Genomic DNA, 23658 nt, shown 5'->3' on the forward strand with positions numbered 1-23658 from the left:
GAACCAGGTCAGTTTCTCAAGACTTTCTTGTTCTTTTGTTCCTTTTTTTTTTTCTTTCAACTTTCCTGCCCTGCTCTCTTCTGTCACCTGCCCTGTTCTAGATTCCTTCTGTTTTCCAGAAGATTTGGGAAATGATTGAGGGGTTTGGGGATGCAGGCAAGAGTGGGGGAGAAATGCCCTTGTTACGAGGCCCCCTTCCCTTAGACTAGCTCTTTTTTCTGAAGCAAGCGGCTAGCACAAAGCTCGCCTACCTCCAACTCCCAGGAATGGCTACTGAACAACTGAGCCTACTAGTCTGACCTCCCCCACGATCCTTCCTGGGCTCCTAGCCCATGAGCTCCCCAACCACCATGAGGATTGGGGGGGGGGGCAATGTCTGATGTGTTTTGATGGTATGGTGGCAGTGTCCCAGGTAATCCTGCCTGCCCAATGGCTCCTCTGGAGGAGTGACCTGCTGAGACGGAAAGCTTCAGCTAAAGTGACCCCAGCACATTTAATCTCTTCAACTGGATTAATTTACAAGCACTTGATTCAATTAACCCAGCAGGAATTGTGGTGAGAGTTCAGGCATGAGAAGGGGATGAGCAGCCGAAGGAAGGATTATCTTTGGGAGCAATGCCCTACTCCTGGCTTTTCCCTGACTCCAGAGGGTCCTCCACAGACCTGGTATAGACATTGGGGCATGGACAGGGCACAGACGGCTCCTTGTGGGGTTAAATTCTAAGAAAAGATGGGATTCCTATTTGGAGTTCTTAGAATAGGTGTATGTAAATGGACCAAGAGATGGGCTTTTAAAATGGAGGGCAAGGAGTGCTTTGCTTATTGCCTCATGCCCTGGACCTGCCCTTATTCACTTCATATGAAAGGCTGGCAGGAATCTAGAAGCAGCCCAAATAGGCTGGCTGGCCTCCTTAACACCAAGTCTTGAGGTAAAGGGATTTTCTTCTTCTTCCTTCCTTCCACCCAAAAGGCAAGGGAGGCTACAACTTCTGAACTGAACTGGCTTCCACTAGGACCAGGAGACTGAGAAACAGAGCATATAAGGGGTTCCCTAACCAGATGAGACCAGCACCTCCGAGATTACCTTAACTCTGTCATTGAGAAAGGGGTTCTGGGTAACAGAGATTAAGGGGAAATAGAAAAGACACTAAAAAGACTGTCCCATACAAATCAATTTTTAATAACTTCAAATTGCCACCAGCTTCCAGCTCCTGCTCCTCTGGGGTTTATCTGTGGAAAAACTGTGGAAAACACTAAATGCCCCAGGCTGGACTATCCATCTAGTGATCAGAGATGACCCTGCCCTTGATACCTTAAGAATCTACAACTATACATGGCAGCACGATAGTGGATTCTCTGGAATTTGTTCAACGTTGGAGTCGGAACTCTGGTTCCCAGGGAGGGCGAGTACCCCAAAAAGATTTGAAGCCAAGTGGAACAGCAGCCGGGGAGGTCCCAGACCTGCTCTCACGGCTGGATTCTGATACTTACTCCCAGATTCTTCCTGTGCTGCTTGCCCCCTACCATCCTGAGGGCTTTAGAAAGTGCTTTAGAAAGGGAGGATCTCAGAGCAGCAGCTACTTCAAAGGCAGCTGTGGGGCAGGAAAGCCTACAGTAGTAGTCCCAAGGAGGCCGTCCAAAGAAGGGACCATAGGCCAACTTCCCAAAGGTCGGCCTCTCCATGATGCTCACCTGGCCTGTTTCAGAGCCTGGCCCCAGCAAGTTCTCTCCCTTCCAGGCACCAGACCACAGCAGGAACAGATTCCTCCCCAGAGGAAATTCTCACGCAGGCTGGATGTAAACAACAGCCGGGTGAGGGGGAGGAACACGTGGAGGGGAGCTCAGCAGACACAAGAAGGGCTCCCAGAGGAGGGGGTAGCTAAGGAGGTGGGGAAGCTGCTGGAAAGGGAACCAGCAAAGTAGGCACCTGAGGGCTCCAGAAAACCTGTGCATGTTTATTTCACACACACACCCTAAAGACAATTTAAACCAGATTGAAAATGAAAAGCTAAGGTGGTGACCCTGTAGTGCTGACGAGTCAATGGGCTGGAAGGCAGGGCAACGCAAACAGGTACTCCCGTTGCCAAGAATCAAATCCACAAAGTGGTGGTCAGACAGCAGAGGAGTCAGCTCTGGATTCAGAAAATAGAAAAAACGTATCCCATTCCTACCCCACCCTAAGCCTGAGCTAAGGGTCAAGTGCAGGTGGGGGCTGGGGACACAGATTTCTGGGCACAAAGGAAGCAGAACTGGCTCCCCCTACATCTGAGAGTTAGTCTGTTTTCAGAAGCCTAGGAGAACCACTGACCCCCCAGGTGTTGGCATCACCCTAAGGCTTACCCAACAGCTCCTGAAAATTAGTCAATAGCCACAACTTGTAATCTCAATTGGAAATATGAGGGGTTGTTCAGAGAGCCCACCCTGGAAGTCTCCACATTTCTGAAGGTGTCTCCCTGTGCCCACCCATCCTCTCCCCAAATAAGATCATCCTTGGCTTGCCCATCCTGGCCCCTGCTGTCCGAGCTCCACTGAAGTGCGGCCTTCACCGAGAGACCTCGGTATCTGTGTTTTTCTCCAGCTTTGGGAACAGGCCCTCTACCCTCGCCCCCGCCTCCAGCCCAGGAAGCCTCATGGGTAAGGGGCAGTCAGTGGCTGCCCAGGTATGCATGGCAGCCTCAGGAGATAGTGGAGAATTCCTTGAGCAGGACTTCCTGGCTGAGTGTGTGGAAGGCCAGGTTCCTCCGGACGTTGGTGCTAATGGATCGAACCTGGGAAAAGGTGAGGGAAGGTGGGGGGGGGAAGCACAGGCAGAGAGAAAACAGGAGAGAGTCCGTTACAAACAGCAGAGGGCAGTGCCTGAAGCACAAGGCCAAGATGCAGTGCTAGAAGTTTCTCTCTTAGGAAATGAACCCTTAACATCTATCATCCCTGCAGGTAAATGAGCAAACAATTCCGTGATAGTCGGAAGAAAAGAGAGGTTGAGAGACAGGAATCCTAGTGGATGTGAGCAGAGCGTCTGAGCACCTGATGAGGTAGAAACAAGCACAGACAGGGAAGGAGGGCTGAGGTCAGGCCTTTGTCCTTGCCTCGGCCAGGCAGAAGGGGCCCTGATCTGGTCAGTGGTCTAATGGAGGAGGAGAAACTGAGGCCAGAGGACTCATGCTCTGGAGCTACCTCTCTTTGGATGTGTTTTGAGTCTCCTCAATCTCCTTCTGTATTTATCTACTTTTCTGGGTTGGAAAGAACGGTTAGAGATGCAGCCCTTGTCTGTCATTGGATGGCAGGAGTATGATCCAAGGAGGCCAATAGCCAGGATCAGGTCATACAGCCAGTGAGTCCCAGTTGTGAAAGTAGGACCCAGGTTTCTCAACTCCTAGTCCAGCACTCTCCATACCACAAAGATGCCTCCCCACTTGAGAGGGAAGTCTAGCTGTATCCTTGCTATGTCCCCACTGCTCATGCTTTCTACCCACAGACCAAGAACCTTGCAGGAAGTCCCGCCTGTGTCAGCAGGAGAAAAGACCTGTGGGAAAGGGGTCAGAAGGCCAAACTCCCTGCTCTGAGTGGGTTCTAAGAGGAATCCAGCAGACTCTGGAAGGAAATTCATTCATGGGAAATAGAAGTGAACATCGAATGAGAGACAAAGCAGGGGAGGAAGGAGAAAAAGAATGTGTATCTGTCTTAGGCCCCAAAGCCCAGGGAGCTTTTCTTCAATTTCTGCTTTGCTATGGGAAACTTAATGAAGTCATCAGGCAGGAAGCAGAGGAACGGGCAGCATGGCAAACAGCAGGCAGCTCAAGCTCATTAGCTCCAAACCTAACCAGACCCTCTTTGCTTCCCTGTGCCAGAGGTACAGATATGAGGAGAAATGAGTAAGGCACAGGCTAGTGCCCAAAAGCCTCAAGAGAGCTGCTTGAACTCTCTCCTCCACAATCCTCTTCATCTCCCAATAACTTGCTGAACACCCCATAAAAATACTGTACTCTGCTATCTTCTTATTACACTAGTGGCTTCCCTGTTCCCAACTAACTCAGTCCAGAGTATATCTGCCTCACCTTGGGGAAACCCAATAATCCCAGGAATGCCATGTCAGGGTCAGAGTTGGGCTGGGTTTAGCACAAGACAGGTGATCTAAATCTAGCACCTTCATCATGGACTGGGCATGGGTAAGTAAAAGCTGGGCTGATGCAAGTTCTGCCCCAGAAGTGGGAGGTCTGAGGACATGGGAAGTCGGTACACAGGCCTGTGTGCCCTGGTCTCAGCCCCCAGCCAGGATGATCATGCACAACCAGGCAGGTGGAGTGGCAGGAATACAGGGAGACTGGGCTTTTCCTGAGAGCATCTTCTGAGCACAGGACAGGACAGGGACCACCAACAGGGTAAGTCCAGTTCTGTGGAAATGCTGACTGGGAGGTAGAGTAGGAGGCAGAGCAGATGTTCACTGGCTGCAGGTGACCACGGGAGGGGGCTGCAGAAAGCTGAGTGACTGGAAAGTGGGAATGGGGGCAGGGAGTGAAGACTGGAGAACTAGACTGGAAGGGCACTCAGACCAGGAACCAGTTAGGAACTTAGGAAGAAGTGATTACATAAGGAGGAGAAGAATCAATTACTCTCATTAGTTACCCTGAGGACAGGATAAGGAGTAATGAGCCAGAGCTGCCACTGGGAACACACGTCAAACTCCAGGCCCAGCTGGAGCTGTGCAAGGGCTGTCACCATGGCTGCAGAGGAGAGGTGTGCACTGCTGCCTCAGGCCTCTCACCCTTCCCAGCCTGGCACCAGCACTCTGGGGAATATCTTCGGCTCTCACTGCCTGGTCCTTCCTGGACTGCTTTGGGAGATAAGTTGCAAACACAATCCAAGCAGGCCTCTCCAGTCTTATTCCATCAGCCTTTGCCCACCTGCACAGTAGGACCCAGTGGCTGGAAAAGGGCCCTTAAGAGACACAGGCAGAAGTGGAGGCGGGGCACACTCACCAGCTCTTTGAAGAAGGCGGCTTCCTTGTGCTGCTCGGAGTAGCGCTCATACTGGTCCAGGCCATCTTGCAGCTTCAGTGTGAGCGTGTCATAGTTGGCTCGCACTACCTCTAGCACCTGGGGAAGTCAAGGGCCAGGTGGGGCTTAGTCCACACGAATCCTAGGTCATTTGGCCCCCACGCCCCTCCTGCTGCCCTACTGCGTTGGATTCAGTCTGAGACAACACCCCCAAGAGACCTTGCTCACTACTTATTACCCTGAAAAAAGCCTGGCCACGGGGAGTGATTCCTCAGGTTTCTGGGGCCATGTTTTTGTTTTTGTTTTAATTTTTATTGAAATATAGTTGATTTACAATGGTGTGTGTTTCAGGTGTACAGCAAAGTGATTCAGTTATACATATATATAAAAATATATAGGGAATTCCCTGGCGGTCCAGTGTTTAGAACTCCACGCTTTCACTGTCGAGGGCATGGGTTCAAGCCCTGGTTGGGGAATTAAGATCCCACAAGCTGTGTGGCATGGCCAAAAAATATATATACACACGTACATACATATTCTTTTTTTTACATTCTCTTTCATTATAGGATATTACAAGATATTGAGTATATAGTTCCCTATGCTATATGGTAGGTGGGACCAGTTTCTAATCTCTTCCATCCCCTGCCTTTCCTGACTAGTCCAGCCTGGTCACCAGGGCTGTTTACTGTGGGTATGGTAAAGAAGCATGAGAAGAGGTGACAGAATAGTGAGTGTCGGAGCCCCTCAGTATCCCTGATACTGAAGATGCGTTCTCAGCCATATCCTGCAGCTTTCTTTGGCCAGGCTGTCAGTTGCTGAGTAAGACTTTGCCAATGTCTCCTTCCTTTTCCTTTTCTGGGAACCACATTTCTTCAGTCCTGGGATGCTCCTCAGCACCATCTGCCACTTGTTTTCATCTCCCAATGCCAACTCAGTCTTCTTATCCATTGCCTGGATGGAACTTTTCGGGCATCCTAGCCTTGGAGTGTAGGAGACACTTTCTAAACTAAGCTAGAGCTTATCTCATCCTCTTTTGTTCTAATGAGGGCTCCCTCTCCTACTATTCCTCTGCTTTCTATGGGGGTGGATTCAGACCTCCACTAATTCCAGGAACCTTGGATCTCTGTGGTTCCAGAAGGAAAGGACTACCAAAGCCAGTCCTGATACGACTTCGGCTTAGCAGACCATAAATCAAAGACAAGGACAATCAGTTACATCACGAATATTTAGAGGTGAACTAGCCCAGCTCCCTGCTGCCCACTGTAATGAAAACTATTTTGTATATATCATGTCTATTATTAGCAAGACCAGACTAGTATTTAGAGAGTGTAGTACTATCTTGCCAGCTTGAAGATAATTATATTTGGGTTATACAATGATTAGTTACATCAGAAGATGTAGATCTTCTACATTAAGTTGGAAGAGGTGAGCTGGGTAGAAAGGAGAGACCAGGAGAGTGAATAAATTTTCACTGTGGCAATCTGTGTGAGAGCTATTTTGCAATTTGATCTGACCTGGGAGGGAAGTGTATGACATTATGGAGAGCTCCCAGCTCAGTTGGGAGTCTTGGGAGGAAGGAGTGTGATGAGGGAGGCTTAGCTCCAACAGAACGTAGGGGTGAAGGGAATAAGCTAGAGTCATCACTGAGCACAGGGACTGAGAATGGATTCCTGAGGGGTACAAAGGTGCCTCTGGGCTGTTCCCTTCACCAGTTCAGTCTTGTGCCAGAGAAGACTTCACCTAGTGGCAAACACTTCTGCCTGCCAAGAATTCCTGAGGAGAAAGTAGGGATGGAGAACACAGGCTTGTGTTCCTGAGTTTGGGAGGGACAGCTACGTCAAAGGTCTGGTCCAGATTCAGGCTCTTTTCCTCCAGACACCCCACTCCTCAAGGTCACTTTGCTAAACTATGTCCCACAGACTCTAGCATAGGCTAGCTCCTTTGCTTCTAATTCCATTTGTCAGCTCTGTCGGCAAGAGGACCAATACCCAGCAACGCCAGTCACCCACGAAGTAATCTGGCCCCCTCACGCACGTGGGCTGTGCTAGTGGCTGAAATATCTACGGCCAAGGTCTTGGCTCAGAAGTAAATGGCTCAAGCCCAGAAAAAGGCAAAATTCCAGAAAAAGGCAAGATGGAACCAGCTCCCAGGAATCAGGCAGAATAAAATAATACATGCTTTTCCAATCCCTGAACTCTGGGCAGCTTCAGCAATGGCTATGACCCAGCAACCTGGGCTCAGCCTTTCCTAAGGGGTGTCAGGTGCCAAAAGACAAATACCATGCTAAAGCTAACTCCTGAGAAGAAGAAACAGCACATCAAGAGATGCAATGAGAGCCTCAGGCAAGGCCGCCCTGATCACCTGGGCTTTCTCTCTTCTTGCCAGGGCAGACTGGAAGGTATAAGATATCGCTCAGAACAGGGATTTTTTCTTTCCCAATAAAGTTGGCTTTTCCTGTAAGAGCTTAGTTCAGTTTCTTGCAGGGAGGTAAAAGCAGAGAAGGCCCCTGAGCTATCAGCTCCTTGGAAGGAAACCAGAGGCCTGGCTGGACTTTGTGCATGATCTCAGCTCTCCCCTTGTCCAGACATTGCCCAGGGTCATGTTCTCCTTCCCTGGCCCTTTCTTGTGTTCACCCAGCCCCTGCCATTTCCTGCCCATATCACTTCTCTTAAATTTCCAAGAGAAGAAAACATTCTAAGCTCAGGTCTGGGCCCCAGCCCATTCGGAACTTCAGAGCACTAGGGATACACTTCTCGTCTGGGATCTTCCTTTCTGTAGCTTAAGACTTTAGGAATATGTCCATTTGGGCCTCCCTCACACTCAACACTGGCCTGGGACATGGCAAGGGCAGTAGTTAGGCAGAGGGTAATATCCCAGAACCCTTGTACCTAAAGGCCTCAGGCTTTACCATAATTTGCCGCCTCAATTTCTGACTTCCTGGCAATTTCAAAGGCCCTTCCTAGGCGGACATCCCTCCCTAATCAATCAGGTTAACAGTCTACACCCTAGCACAGCCCACCTTCTTTCACCAGTTGTTGGGCTTGTGGGCTTCCTAGAATCTTTCATTTTCTCTGAAAGGACCTCATCTGGCCTCTCACTCTTCCTCTACTTTCCCAAAGCAGCTCCTCCCCAGAACTGGTTATGTGTTTACTGTGTTTAATGTGTTTCTTTTCTTCCAGAAGCAATAAAGGTCTCTCCCTAACCTTGCAATCCCACCAGTCTAAGGACAGCACTTCAGTGGCATTCTCACAATTAAGTGGCGGTCACGTGCTGGACAGCTTGTAAGGGGAATTCTGATGATAGAGAAGCAAAAAGCCAATTCTTCTTCCTCCATAATCCATATTTATTCTTCCAAATTCAGGATTAGTTAAAGCTAAACAAGAAGCACTGCAGGGACTTCCCTAGTGGCAGTGGTTAAGAATCTACCTGCCAATGCAGGGGACACGGGGTCAATAACCTGATCCGGGAAGATCCCACATGCCGCAGAGCAACTAAGCCTGTGTGCCACAACTACTGAGCCTGTGCTCTAGAGCCCAAAAGCCACAACTACTGAAGCCCATGCGCCCTAGAACCTGTGCTCCTCAACGAGAGAAGCCACCGTAATGAGAAGCCTGTGCACTGCAGCAAAGAGTAGCCCCCGCTCACCACAACTAGAGAAAGCCCACGTGCAGCAATGAAGACCCAATGCAGCCAAAACAAAAAAAAAAGCAATGCAAAGATGTTCTCCAATTAAAGACATTGGTGGGTCACAGTCTGGGTCTAGTTGTGCCTAGGCCCTGAAAAAGAATCTCAACCAACAGCTATTAATTTTCAAAATAACGTAGTTAAGAGAATGGCTCTAGAGCCAGCCTGCCTGGACTCACCCTAGCTCTACCACATACTAGCAGCAGGGTGGAGCTGGGTGAGCCCGTTTCCTCATCTGTAAAACGGGGATAATAATAACGTTCATCATACAGAAGATTAAATATAGTAATATATATAAAGCGCCAAGTATACCACTTGACACACAAGCAGTACGTAATAACCATAACTGTTATTATTATTATTTTAATTTTACACTGGGTTGAGAATCATTTCATAAGTTTATTTTATTTTTTAATTTGTTCATTTTTGGCTGTATTGGGTCTTTGTTGCTGCATGCAGGCTTTCTCTAGTTGCGGCGAGTGGGGGTTACTCTTCGTCGTGGCGCACGGGCTTTTCATTGCAGTAGCTTCTCTTGTTGTGGCTCTAGGCGAATGAGCTTCAGTAGTTGTGGTGCACAGGCTCAGGAGTTGTGGCTTGTAGGCTCTAGAGCACAGGCTCAGTAGTTGTGGCGCATGGGCTTAGTTGCTTTGCAGCATGTGTGATCTTCCCGGACCAGGGCTTGAACCCGTGTCCCCTGCATTGGCAGGCGGATTCTTAACCACGGCGTCATCAGGGAAGCCCTGTTATTATTATTATTCTTTCATTTTAAAATGACTCCATGAATAACTGCTTTTTAGGACCTGAAATTCCAACCCCTGCCATAAATGAGCAACCTTTCCCTTCTCCCACTTTCTGGAAGAGATCTGTCTTCTACAGGCTTCCCAATCAGGGATTTCTGGTGGAGGAAAGAACACCCTGCTTTAGGGTTTGTGCTTTAGCAGGTACAGGCAGGCTGAGTGGCAGGCTCTCTCCTGAAGAAACAAACATGCTATTACTACTGATTGCCTCACTGAAATTGCATCATAGCTAGATTCTCAGCACCCTGAAGGAAGGCACCCAGTTTTACATTACAGATTTTCCACAATGCCTAACACAGCCCTAAGGAACAGTAAACATTCAACATGCTTGTGGACTAATTTATTAACACTCAGGCCCAACCAAAAAGGAAAGGAATCTCTCATCAAGGTTGCACAATAGGGGAGTTCCCTGGCGGTCTAGTAGTTAGGATTCGGCTTTCACTGCTGTGGCCTGGGTTCAGTCCCTGGTCAGGGAACTGAGATCCTGCAAGCTGCACACGGCCTGGGGTTGGGGGGAGTGGGAAAGTCTCATGATAAGATTAGAATTAGACAGTACACCCAGCCAGTACACGGTTCTCAGCACTCTTTTTTTTTTTTTGGCGGTACGCGGGCCTCTCACTGTTGTGGCCTCTCCTGTTGCGGAGCACAGGCTCCGGATGTGCAGGCTCAGTGGCCATGGCTCACAGGCCTAGCCACTTCGCGGCATGTGGGATCTTCCTGGACCGGGGCACGAACCCGTGTCCCCTGCATCGGCAGGCGGACTCTCAACCATTGCGCCACCAGGGAAGCCCTCTCAGCACTCTTATAGGCTTCTAAAGCCCAAGTCCTGTCTTTAAGAAGCTAACAAGCAAATGGGGAATCAAGATAAACCACCATGTAAGGGCATACCCACATATATAAGCATATAAACAGTTGGGCCAGTAGAACTAAGTGTGGTTTGCAGTCCGCTGCATAACTGACCAATGAATGGGCAGCCTGGTTGAAACAGTATCACATCTCTTAAGACAGGGAAAATTAAGGAATCCAAAGTCTCTTCTCTTTTGCCTACCACCTAATCCTACTCAGCTAATTCAGATTGCAAAATTCTCTCCAGGTGGACATAGCCTAAAAGAGTCATGATGACCAAGAAGACAGTTAACTATCAGGACAAAATACCAGCCATCCAAGAGCTTCAGTTTCAATTCTTGCTCTTTTAAGAGAGTTGAGGGTTGAATCTTTGTAAAGGATCAATGTAAGGCTGGGACTCTGGCCCAAGAATAGAAGGAAAAAATGCGGAAAGGGAAGAGAGATGTTTTAGTGGATTATCTTTAAAAATATATTAAAATGCTCACTATAACATATTGTTTCCAAAATCCACTCAAGACTCTCCTCTAGGACTTCCCTGGTGGCACAGCAGTTAAAAATCCACCTGCCAATACAGGGGACATGGATTGGAGCCCTGGTCTGGGAAGATGCCACATGCCGCAGAGCAGTTAAGCCTGTGTACCACAACTACTGAGCCAGCGTGCCTAGAGCCCATGCTCCACAACAAAGAGAAGCCACCGTAATGAGAAGCCCGCACACCGCAACGAAGAGTAGCCCTGGCTCGCCGCAAATAGAGAAAGCCCGCGCACAGCAACAAAGACCCAACACACCCAAAAATAAATAAATTTATTTAAAAAAATAACCTCTCCTCCAGTAACTGAAAAAGGAGGAAGGAAGGAAGAAAGAGAATGAAGTAAAATGGACAATGCATATGAATAGTTAATTCAAGGGAAGTTTCTCTGAAAAGTATATGAATTTAAAAAAATTTAGTTGGGTAACTGTATACTGTATATTTTAAAGCAGTTCAGGACTTCCACTTCCATTCATGATGGAGTAACTGAAAACTAGGAAAGAAATACCTCTTTTCATACACTGTATAAAAGGCAGTTCAGGACAGGAATTCTGAGAGAAAGAAAATATAAGGTGAGCATGAAAATCTAAAGGAGACACACTAGAGTTTGGAGACGCAGAGGTGGCTAGCACTTGTGAGGCAGGTTACCAGAAAGAAAAGAGTTAGGCAAAGAACAGAGCTTCAGAAATTTATGTAGGGTTCCCACTGAATCTGCTGCTGAATAAGAATCGCATGTATAAGGTAAAATTCAACCAGTTCGAACAAAAAAATGACTAAGGATGTGTAAGCTGAACAATTCCCAGAGCTCACACAGGACTGGGAGGTGTATGAATTTTGACTAAGCAGAATGAAAAGTACCTGTTGAGTACGTATGGCATTCCAAAGAAGCACCAGACAGTCACACCTTAATTATAGAACTAAACTAGCCCTAGAGTTAAAGGCCGCTATAAACCTACCTTAACAAAGATAAATAGAAATTTCATGGATGAAGGTGGTCAAAAGGTATAAACTTCCAATTATAAGATAAATTAGTACTGGAGATGTAATGTACTACATGCTGTATGGTATGGTGAACACTGCTGTATGGTATATTTGTAAATTATTGAGAGAGAAAATCCCAAGAGTTTTCATCACAAGGAACACCCCATTCCCTGCCGCCTTTGTACCTATAGGAGATGACCAATGTTACTAAAGTTACTGTGGTAAATTTAAACTGTAGTATATGTCAATTATATATCAAGGAACACCCCATTCCCCGCCACCTTTGTACCTACAGGAGATGACTAATGTTAACTAAAGATACTGTGGTAAACTTAAACAGTACTGTATGTCAATTATATCTCAATAACACTGGAAAAAAAGATCACCACATGAAAAGAAGGAGTTTCAAGAGAACATTGGTGTTCCACAAATAATTTGCTTACCTTCCTCAATAAAGTCCAACATTATTTAATAAAGATAACAAAATCCAGCACTTAACTATATAACATTCACAATGCCCAGTATCCAATAAAAAATTATTAGACATGTCTGGGCTTCCCTGGTGGCTCAGTGGTTAAGAATCTGCCAGCCAATGCAGGGGACATGGGTTTGAGCCCTGGTCCGGGAAGATCCCACAGGCCCCGGAGCAACTAGGCCTGTGTGCCACAACTACTGAACCTGCGCTTTAGACCCCGTGTGCCACAACTACTGAGACCATGTGCCACAACTACTGAAGCCTACGCATCTAGAGCCCATGCTCCACAACAAGAGAAGCCACGGCAATGAGAAGCCTGTGCACCACAACGAAGAGTAGCCCCCGCTTGCCACACCAGAGAAAGCCTGTGCACAGCAACGAAGACCCAATGCATCCAAAAAAAAAAAAAATCAGACACGTCAAGAAGCAGGAAAATGTAACTCAAAACCAAGGAAACATCAGTGAATAGAAATAGACCCAGAAATGAAAGAGACGATGGAATTAGCAAGGACATTTAAAAAGCTATTATAATTATGTTCAAGTGTTTAAAGACAACCATTAACATAATAAGGAACAAAATGGAAGGTATGAGGCACATCACAATAAAACTGCTGAAAATCAATGTTGAAGACATTAACAATGTTGAAGAATATTAAAAGCAACTAGAAGAGGGATAAACACATTATGTACAGAGGAGCAAAGATAAAAATTCACAATTCTTGTCAATAACTATACAAGCCAGAAAACAATGGAATGATACGGTGCCAAAAGAAAAAAAACTGTTAGCCCAGAATTCTATATCCAGCAAAAATATCTTTCTGAAATGAGGGTGAAATAAAGACCTTATCAAACAAACAATCTAAGAGAATGTGTTGCCAACAGTCCTGCAACTAGAAGAGATGCTTAAAGAAGATCTTCTGGTAGAAGGACAATTATATTATCTGGATCTATAAATAGGAATAAAAAATACTGGAAATGGTAAATACACAGATAAGTGTAAAAAACTTACATAAATTTGAAAACTAGGAAAAAAGATAATTGACTCTTTAAAGCAAAAAATAATAACAATCTAATGTGAAATTCGTAAGAAACCTAGAAGAAAAATGTCTGACAACAGTAGTACAAAGAACAAGAGGGGGATAAATGGAAACACACTATTGCAAGGTTATTATACATTACATTAAGTCCTGTAACATTTTGAAGGTACACTGTGGTAAGTTAAAGATGCGTATTGTAAAACCTAGAGCAATGACTAAAATAATGAAATTAAGAGGTACAGGGCTTCCCTGGTGGCGCAGTGGTTGAGAGTCCACCTGCCAATGCAGGGGACATGGGTTTGTGCTCTGGTCTGGGAAGATCCCACATGCCGCGGAGCGGCTGGGCCCGTGAGCCATGGCCGCTGAGCCTGCGCATCCGGAGCCTGTGCTCCGCAAAGGGACAGGCAACAACAGTGAGAGGCCTGCATACTGCAAAAAAAAAAAAAAAAAATTAAGAGGTATAGCTAAGAATATTGGACATAAAATGGAATCATAAAAAATACTCAGTTAGAAACCATTTCCTCTAAGATCAGGAACAAGACAAGGTTGTCCACTCTCACCACTACTATTCAATATAGTTTTGGAAGTTCTAGCCACAGAAATCAGAGAAGAAAAAGAAATAAAAGAAATCCAAATCAGAAAAGAAAAAGTAAACTGTCACTGTTTTCAGATGACATGATACTATACATAGAGAACCCTAAAGATGCTACCAGAAAACTACTAGAGCTAATCTGTGAACTTGGTAAAGTAGCAGGATACAAAATTAATGCACAGAAATATCTTGCATTCCTATACACTAATGATGAAAAATGTGAAAATTAAGGAAACACTCCCACTTACCACTGCAACAAAAAAATACCTAGCAATAAACCTACCTAAGGAGACAAAAGACCTGTATGCAGAAAACTGTAAGACACTGATGAAAGAAATTAAAGATGATACAAACAGATGGAGAGATATACCATGTTCTTGGATTGGAAGCAACAACATTGTGAAAATGACTATACTACCCTAAGCAATCTACAGATTCAATGCAATCCCTAACTACCACTGGCATTTTTCACAGAACTAGAACAAAAAGTTTCAAAATTTGTATGGAAACACAAAAGACCCCAAAGAGCCAAAGGAATCTTAAAGAAAAACGGAGCTGGAGGAATTAGGCTCCCAGACTTCAGACTATACTACAAAGCTACAGTAATCAAGACAGTATGGTACTGGCACAAAAACAGAAATATAGATCAATGGAACAGGATAGAAAGCCGAGAGATAAACCCCACGCACATATGGTCACCTTATTTTTGATAAAGGAGGCAAGAATATACAAAGGAGAAAAGACAGCTTCTTCAATAAGTGGTGCTGAGAAAACTGGACAGCTACATGTAAAAGAATGAAATTAGACCACTCCCTAACACCATACACAAAAATTAACTCAAAATGGATTTAAGACCTAAATCTAAGGGCAGACACTATAAAACTCTTAGAGGAAAACATAGGCAGATACTCTATGACATAAATCACAGCAAGATCCTTTTTGACCCACCTCCTAGAGAAACGGAAATAAAAACAAAAATAAACAAATGGGTCCTAATGAAACTTAAAAGCTTTTGCACAGTAAAGGAAACCATAAACAAGACGAAAAGACAACCTTCAAAATGGGAGAATATTTGCAAATGAAGCAACTGACAAAGGATTAATCTCCAAAATTTATAAGCAGCACATGCAGCTCAATATCAAAAAAACAAACAATCCAATCCAAAAATGGGCAGAAGACCTAAATAGACATTTCTCCAAAGAAGATACACAGATTGCCAACAAACACATGAAAGGATGCTCAACATCATTAATCATTAGAGAAATGCAAATCAAAACTACAATGAGGTACCACCTCACACCAGTCAGAATGGTCATCATCAAAAAATCTACAAACAATAAATGCTGGCGAGGGTGTGGAGAAAAGGGAACCCTCTTGCACTGTTGGTGGGAATGTAAATTGATACTGCCACTATGGAGAACAGTATGGAAGTTCCTTAAAAAACTAAAAATAAACTACCATATGACCCAGCAATCCCACTACTGGGCATATACCCAGAGAAAACTGTAATTCAAAAACACACACACACCCCAATGTTCATTGCAGCAGTACTTACAATAGTCAGGACATGGAAGCAACCTAAATGCCCATGGACAGACGAATGGATAAAGAAGATGTTGTACATATATACAAAGGAATGAAATTGGTCATTTGTAGAGATGTGGATGGATCTAGAGACTGTCATACAGAGTGAAGTAAGTCAGAAAGAGAAAAACAAATACCGTATATTAACATATATATGTGGAACCTAGAAAAATGGTACAGATGAACTGGTTTGCAGGGCAGAAATTGAGACACAGATGTAGAGAACAAATGTATGGACACCAAGGGGGGATAGTGGCGGAGGGGTGGTGGTGGTGGTGGTGTGATGAATTGGGAGATTGGGTTTGACATATATACACTAATATGTATAAAATGGATAACTAATGAGAACCTGATGTATAAAAAATAAAATTAAAGAGAAAAAATAAATTCTTCCTACAAAGAAAATTCCAGGTCCAGATGCCTTAACTGGTGAATTCTATTAATCATTAAGCAAGAACTAACAGTGATTCTTCACAAACTCTTTTTAAAAATAGAGGAAAGGGGCTTCCCTGGTGGCGCAGTGGTTGGGGGTCCGCCTGCCGATGTGGGGGACGCGGGTTCGTGCCCCTGTCCGGGTAGATCCCACTTGCCGCAGAGCGGCTGGGCCCGTGAGCCATGGCCGCTGAGCCTGTGCATCTGGAGCCTGTGCTCCGCAACGGAGAGGCCACAGCGGTGAGAGGCCCACGTACCGCAAAAAAATAAATAAAATAAAAAATAAAAATAGAGTAAGGAATACTCCCTAACTTATTTTGTAAGGCAACATTACTCTAATACCAAAACCAAAGATACCACAAGAAAACTGTGAACTAATATCCCTCATAAATACTGACATAAAAATAATCAGCAAAATATTAGCAACTCAAATTCTGAAATATATATTATAAATACTATATCATGTGCTTCCCCAGTGGCACAGTGGGTAAGAAGCCGCCTGCCAGTGCAGGGGACACAGGTTTAGCCCTGGTCTGGGAAGATCCCACAAGCCCGTGTGCCACAACTACTGAGACTGCACTCTAGAGCCCGTGAGCCACAACTACTGAGCCCACGTGCCACAACTACTGAAGCCCGCACACCTAGTACCTGGGCTCCGCAACAAGAGAAGCCAACACAATGAGAAGCCCGCACACCGCAACAAAGAGTAGTTCTCCCCCGCTCGCCGCAACTAGAGAAAGCCTGTTGCGCAGCAATGAAGACCCAACACAGCTCCCCCCAAATTTAATTAATTAATTAATTAATTAAAATAAAATAAAATACTATATCATGATCAAGAAGGGTTTTTCCCAGGAATATAAGGTTGGATTAATATATAAAAATCAGCCACCATATTAACAGAGTAAAAGAGAAAATCCATATGATCATCTCAATATATACAGAAAAAACACTGGCAAAATTCAACATTCATCATAATAAAAGCTCTCAGCAAACTCTGGATAGAAGGGTACTTCCTCAACCTAATAAAGAAAGCTATGAAAACCTATATCTAACACATTACTTAATGATGAAAGACCAAATGCTTTCTCCTGAAGATCTGTCAAGGATATTTACTCTGACCACTTCAATACTGTAGTGGGGGTCCTAGCCAGTGCAATAAGGAAAGAAAAAGAAATCAAAGCCATACAGACTTGAAAGAAAGAAGTAAAACTGAACTGACTTGTACACAATATGATTGTGAGCACAGAAAATTCTAAGGACTCTAAAAAAAAAAATGAATTTATCCAGGTTGTGAGAAAGAGGTCAATTTAAAAATAATTCTAGGGCTTCCCTGGTGGCGCAGTGGTTGAGACTCCGCCTGCCGATGCAGGGGACATGGGTTCATGACCCGGTCCGGGAAGATCCCACATGCCGCGGAGCAGCTGGCCCCGTGAGCTATGGCCGCTGAGCCTGCACGTCCGGAGCCTGCCCTCCGCAACGGGAGAGGCCACAACAGTGAGAGGCCCGCGTACCGCAAAAAAAAAAAAAAAAAAAAAGAAATATTTATGGATAGACTGAACAAAACAGATGCAAAACAGTATGCTAAAAACTACAAAATATTGGTGAGAAAATTTTAAATATCTAAATAAACAGGTATATTATGATCATGGATTTGAATATAATATTGTTAAAGTGTCAATTCTCCCCCAAGTTGATCTATAGCGTTAATTCAATTCCAATCAAAATCTTAGCAGGCTTGGGACTTCCCTGATGGTCCAATGGTAAAGAATCCACCTTCCAATACAGGGGATGTGGGCTCCATCCCTGGTCAGGGAACTAAGATCCCACATGCCATGGGGCAACTAAGCCCGCGCGCCACAACTACTGAGCTCGCGAGCCTCAACTGGAGAGCCCACGTGCTGCAAACTACAGAGCCCGCACGCCCTGGAGCCTGTGCGCCACAACTAGAGAAGAGAAAACCCACACGCCACAACTAGAGAGAAGCCCACACACCGCAGCGAAGAAGCCCACATGCTGAAATGAAAGATCCCGCATGCCGCAACTAAGACCCAACGCAACCAAAAATAAATAATAAATATTAAATAAAAAGAAACTTAGCAGTCTTTTTTTTGTGTAGAAATGGACAAGCTAGTTTTACACTTTGTATAGAAATGCAAAAGACCTCAAATATTCAAAACAACTTTTAAAAAGAGCAAAATCAGAGGACTTATATTACCTGATTTCAAGATTTACTACAGACCTATAATAAGACAGTGTAGGGCATAAATTTAGACATATATTAGACCAATGGAACAGAACTAATATTTCAGACATAGACCCACATATACATGGTGAATTGATTTTTTTACAACTGTGCCAAGGTATTTCAATAGGGGAAAGAACAGTCTTTTCAACAAATGACAATGGAACAACAGGATATTGCAGGGCAGGGGGTGGGGGGTGGGCAGGAAATGGATGAACATTTACCATTACCAAACATTTTACAAAAAATTAAGTTGACGTGGAGCATAGAACTAAATGTAAAAGACAGAACTATAAAATTTACGGAAGAAAGTACAGGTGAAAAATTTCACAACTAGGAGTAAACAAAGATTTACTAAATAAAACACAATAGCAAAAAGTGTTAAAAAATTAATAAATTCATCTTTATGGTATTAAATTAAAGTTGGTCTTCATTAAAATTTCTGGACTGTGAAAACACCATTAATAACTTGCAAACACAAGCAACTGACTAGGAGAAAATATTTGCAATACATATATATGACAAATGACTTGCATCCAGAATATATCAATACAAAAACTCATAAATATTATAATAATCAAATTTTAAAAACAGGCAAATGATCCGCTGCTCAACATCACACAAAATAAATTAACAGTAATTTAAAAAACTATGTATGCAGTATTACTAGAGCACTGCCTACCCACTAGAATGGCTAAAATTAAAAACACTCACAATTCCAAGTGTGACAAAGATATGGAGTAGCTAGAACTCTTATTCATTGTTGGTGGGAATTAAAAATGGTACAACCACTTTTGAAAACAGTATGGCAGTTTCTTTTTTCTTTCTTTTTAAAAACATCTTTATTGAGAGATAATTTACATACCATAAAATTCAATCATTTTAAGTGTACAATTCAATGGTTTTACTATATTCACATAGGGGGCAATTATCACCATGATCTAAGTTTAGAACATTTTCATCAACTTCATAACCATTAGCAGTCATTTCCCAACTTACTCCCCAAACCCAGCTTTAGGTAACCACCAATCTATTTTCTGTCTCTATAGATTTGCTTATTCTGGACATTTTAAATAAATGGAATCACACAACATGTAGTCTTTTGTGACTGGCTTCCTTCATTTTGCATATGTTTTCAAGAAACATCCATGTTAGGGCTTCCCTGGTGGCGCAGTGGTTGAGAGTCCGCCTGCTGATGCAGGGGACATGGGTTCGTGCCCTGGTCCGGGAAGATCCCACATGCCGTGGAGCGCCTGGGCCCGTGAGCCATGGCCGCTGAGCCTGCGCGTCCAGAGCCTGTGCTCCGCAACGGGAGAGGCCACAACAGTGAGAGGCCTGCGTACCGCAAAAAAAAAAAAAAAAAAAAAAAAAGAATCATCCATGTTGTAGCAGGTATCAGTACTTCATTCCTTTTTATGGCTGAAAAATATTCCATTGTATGTATGGATGTATCACATTTTGTTTACCCATTCAGTTGCTGGTTGCTTTGGTTGGTTTAGTTGTTTCTAGTTTTCGGTTATCATGAATAATGCTATTATGAATATTATTTGTATACAAGTCTTTGGGTGGACATATATTTTCATTTCTCTTCAGTAAACAGCTAGAAGTGTCACAATATGGATGAATCTCAGACACAACAGAGTTTATGTGAAATTCTATAAAAGACAAATTTAGGGACTTCCCTGGTGGTCCACTGGGTAGGACTCCGTGCTCCCAGTGCAAGGCACCCGGGTTCGATCCCTGGTCGAGGAACTAGATCCTGCATGCATGCCACAACTAAGAAGCCCCCATGCTGCAACTAAGAAGTCTGTGTGCTGCAATGAAGATCCCACGTGCTGCAACTAAGACCCAGTGCAGCCAAAATAAACAATAAATAAATTTTAAAAAGAAAAGACAAATCTAATCTATAGTGATAGAAATTACATCAGTGGTTGCCTAGGGCTCAGATTTGCAGATAAGACTAACTGTAAAGGAGAACTTTTATGAGTGATGGAAGTAAAATGTTCTGTATCTTTGTGATGCTGATGATTACACAAATATGTTTTATTATATGTTAATTACATCTCAATAAAGTTAAGTAAAAAGTTAAGTCCAGTAAATCATGACTAGACAAAAAAAAAAAAAAAAAAAAAGTAGGCCATGGCAGTAAACTTATGTCTTTTTTGGTCTTACCATTCCATTTTTGGTTGGGGCAAGAATGATTCAGACTGAAATATCAGTATCTATAAGCCAGGAGTTCCTAGTATTTCCACAAGGCCAAAGATTCCCCTCATTGTGCTACTCCTCCCTACCTCTCCATCCCTGGCAATCCTCCCTGACAAATTAAAGGGACTCCAGGTAGCAATCAACAGTGTTTGAAATAATTTTCAGCTGGGCAGTAGCCACATGAGGTTTCTTTAAGTGGGTGTACTGTAGATGGATCTTTGACAAACTCAATCATTTGCCAAGCTCAGGAACTTACAGAGTCCTACCTTTACCAAGGACATCTAATGAAAGTTCCACGTTTGCCTTTTTTATGAAACTGAGGCAGGGGTGAAAGATATGAGACGATCATGGCTCTCCTTGTGGAAACTCACTCCAAATAAGGGTTATCAGCCAACCATTTACGGATTTATAATGAGGTATTTTTTCACTAGGGTACCTACAAACCTAAACCTTCTTAGGTTTACAAAAGGCTGGGGGATGCTGCTACAAGCACGCCAAATACATCAGCTGAGTGAGGTCTACAGGAGGGCACAGAAGCAAAGGTCTAAGCAAGAAATTAGTGATCCTGATTCTTATACTGTGAGGTCCTCAAGGGCATGTATGATGTTTGCATTTTTATATCCCCTGGCTTGGCACAGAGCAGAAACCTCTGTCCTTCTGTACAGAAAAGAAATAACCTGGGGGATGTGAAGCTGGGGCACCCATTCCTTGTCTTGCTGCACGAACCAAGGACACCCAGAAGCAGAGAATTCTTAGACAAAAGCAGGTTCTGAGAACTTCCTTGGGAGGCAAGAATTGATTCTTTTTCAGAACACTTTAGCTCAAAGTGGCTGAAAAAAAGAAAACAAGCCAACAGTACAGGAGCTAGAACGAATAGTAACCTGGTAACAAACTCATAGGCCTCATTTGAGTGAGCATCCTTCCCCTCCACTAGGGGCTTACAGTGACTTTCTATCCAAGATAACGTGAATATCTCTCCAGGGCACAATCATCCAATATAATTGTTTGGAAACAAGGATACAAAAGGTGAACACAAATCTCTTATGATAAAAAAGATGATGCCTTTTAAAAGATAACTGTTTCCTCTATACAGCCAACTTGTATATAATATGCAGAAGATTTTTTTCCCCTTTCTATTTTCCTCTCATATACTTCAGGACCAAACTCAATTTCAGAACCAATTTTTAAAATTAATTTAAAATTTTTAAATTAATTTTAAATTAATTAAATTAAATTAATTTTTAATTAATTAGGCTGCTTTGGGTCTTCATTGCTGCGCACAGGCTTTCTCTAGTTGTGGCGAGCGGGGGCTACTCTTCATTGCAGTGCACGGGCTTCTCATTGCGGTGGCTTCTCTTGTTGTGGAGCACGGGCTCGAGGCGTGCTGGCTTCAGTAGTTGTGGCACATGGGCTCAGTAGTTCGTGGTTCGTGGGCTCTAGAGCGCAGGCTCAGTAGTTGAGCACACAGGCTTAGCTGCTCCACAGCATGAGGGATCTTCCTGGACCAGGGCTCGAACCTGTGTCTAGTGGATTCTTAATGACTGCGCCACCAGGGAAGTACCTTCAGAACCAATTTAAGTTGGCCAGTTCTCCAGTCCATCCATGTCTTTCAAGCCTGCTACCAAAGGGCTCTTGACTGCCCTGAAATTTATTGATCTGACAGGCTGGCTCTGCCTTTCAGAAAGGTTGACCAGATAATGAAGCTCATAGTGGGTGATTCGTGAAAGGCTGTCAGTTGGTTAAAGGAGTGGCGACAATGACTTTCTTTAATTTCCCTGGGTAGTTGCCCCACCTCCCTGACTTGATTTGGTTGAAGCCCTAGAAACCCCCTTGTTTCCAGGGGTGAAGCTTGTGAAGCTTTTCTTTGCACTAATTACAGATCCAACATGCCCAGGCATGTTTGCACTAATTACAGATCCAACATGCCCAGGCACAAGCAAGGCATGCAATCACACCAAGAGGCAGCCAAGATAATAGCGGTGGGGGAACATGATACACATGTTTACCAAATATCGCATCAGGCCTTCTCCCTCTCTATGGCTTATTGCAGGCTGGACACTCCACCCAGCTGAAACCAAGAGGCAGATCTCTGTCCTCCCTACTTGAGCTTTCTTTTCTTGGAAATATATCACATCTCAGGGAGGGAAACAGAAAATACCGTCTCTCTGACAATCTGATACGGGGTCTCTGCCTCACTGCCAGGCCTCACTTATCTATCCCTCCTTAAGAGACAAAATTCTTTAACAGAAAACCCATTTGTGGGCTATCCACAGTTTCCCTTCTAGCTGGGTGGGTCATTTTTAAGACTGTAACTTCTTTTTAAGCTGGGTCACTGTGAAAGGTCAAAGTGCTGTTATGGTACTTAGCAAAAACATTTCCAATTAACACAGCTTATAACAGAGATAACAGTTTGCATAGTGACACTTCTGGCCTCCAGTGTTACTATCACAGTGGCAAACCATACTCTTCCAAGCACACCTTATAGAGTTTTGAGCTACCTCCTGGGAGAGAGGTTGCAATGGAAATAAAACAAAAGTACACGAACATCTATTTGGAAGGAAGGAGGTGGCTAAAAAAACAAACTAAAGGGACTTCCCCTGGTGGTTCGGTGGTAAAGAATCCGCCTTCCAATGCAGGGGACGTGGGTTTAATCCCTGGTGAGGGAACTAAGATCACGTATGCCACAGAGCAACTAAGCCTGCATGCCACAACTACTGAGCCCACGTGCCTCAACTTGAGAGAGAAAACCCACACGCCACAACTAGAGAGAAGCCCGCGCACCGCAAGGAAAGATCCCGCATGCCGCAACTAAGACCCAACACAGCCAAATAAATAAATAAACAAACTGAAGAGGGAAGTCCTACCTGTACATCTAGTAACTGGGATAAAGGGTCCTTCTTAGCTTAAACCAAGAAAGCAAGGGCTGCCGTCTCCTGTACCTCTTGAAAAGCTGACTACTGGAGTTCCTACGAGCTCCAAAGCTACTCCTCTCATGCACTGCCAATGAAGCTTCACCGACAATGAAGCCTGACTGAGGAAGACCAGAAAGTTTATGTGATGGGCATTTCAAAATTCATACTTAATTGAAGAAAATGCTGACAGTGGCAGACATGAATAATAAGCTGAGCTCTTCACCAGTGACCTCTGCATTCATCTAGCTTGGCTGTGGGACATTAATTTTGAATCTTAATTTTCCCTTTATTTTTTTAAACAAAATGGAACTACCACTTTAAAAATAATTAAAATTCAGTGTGTTACTT

General features: G+C 44.1%; 1 protein-coding gene across 8 annotated transcripts in view; it reads right to left on the bottom strand.

The window, feature by feature from the left end:
- Positions 1-1159: 1159 nt before the first annotated feature.
- Positions 1160-23658, bottom strand: part of ARMH3 (armadillo like helical domain containing 3) — a 169716-nt gene continuing 147217 nt past the window's right edge. For all 8 annotated transcript variants that reach the window (XM_049696927.1, XM_049696932.1, XM_049696930.1 and 5 more), the window contains 2 exons: positions 4977-5093; positions 1160-2768 (listed from right to left, as the gene is read on the bottom strand). In XM_049696927.1, coding sequence (XP_049552884.1) covers positions 2676-2768; positions 4977-5093 — 210 coding nt within the window. In that variant the 3' untranslated portion in view covers positions 1160-2675. The remainder of the gene's footprint in view (positions 2769-4976; positions 5094-23658) is intronic.

This window comes from Orcinus orca, chromosome 14 (assembly GCF_937001465.1).
Source record: "Orcinus orca chromosome 14, mOrcOrc1.1, whole genome shotgun sequence".
In the NCBI taxonomy this organism is placed as follows: domain Eukaryota; kingdom Metazoa; phylum Chordata; class Mammalia; order Artiodactyla; family Delphinidae; genus Orcinus; species Orcinus orca.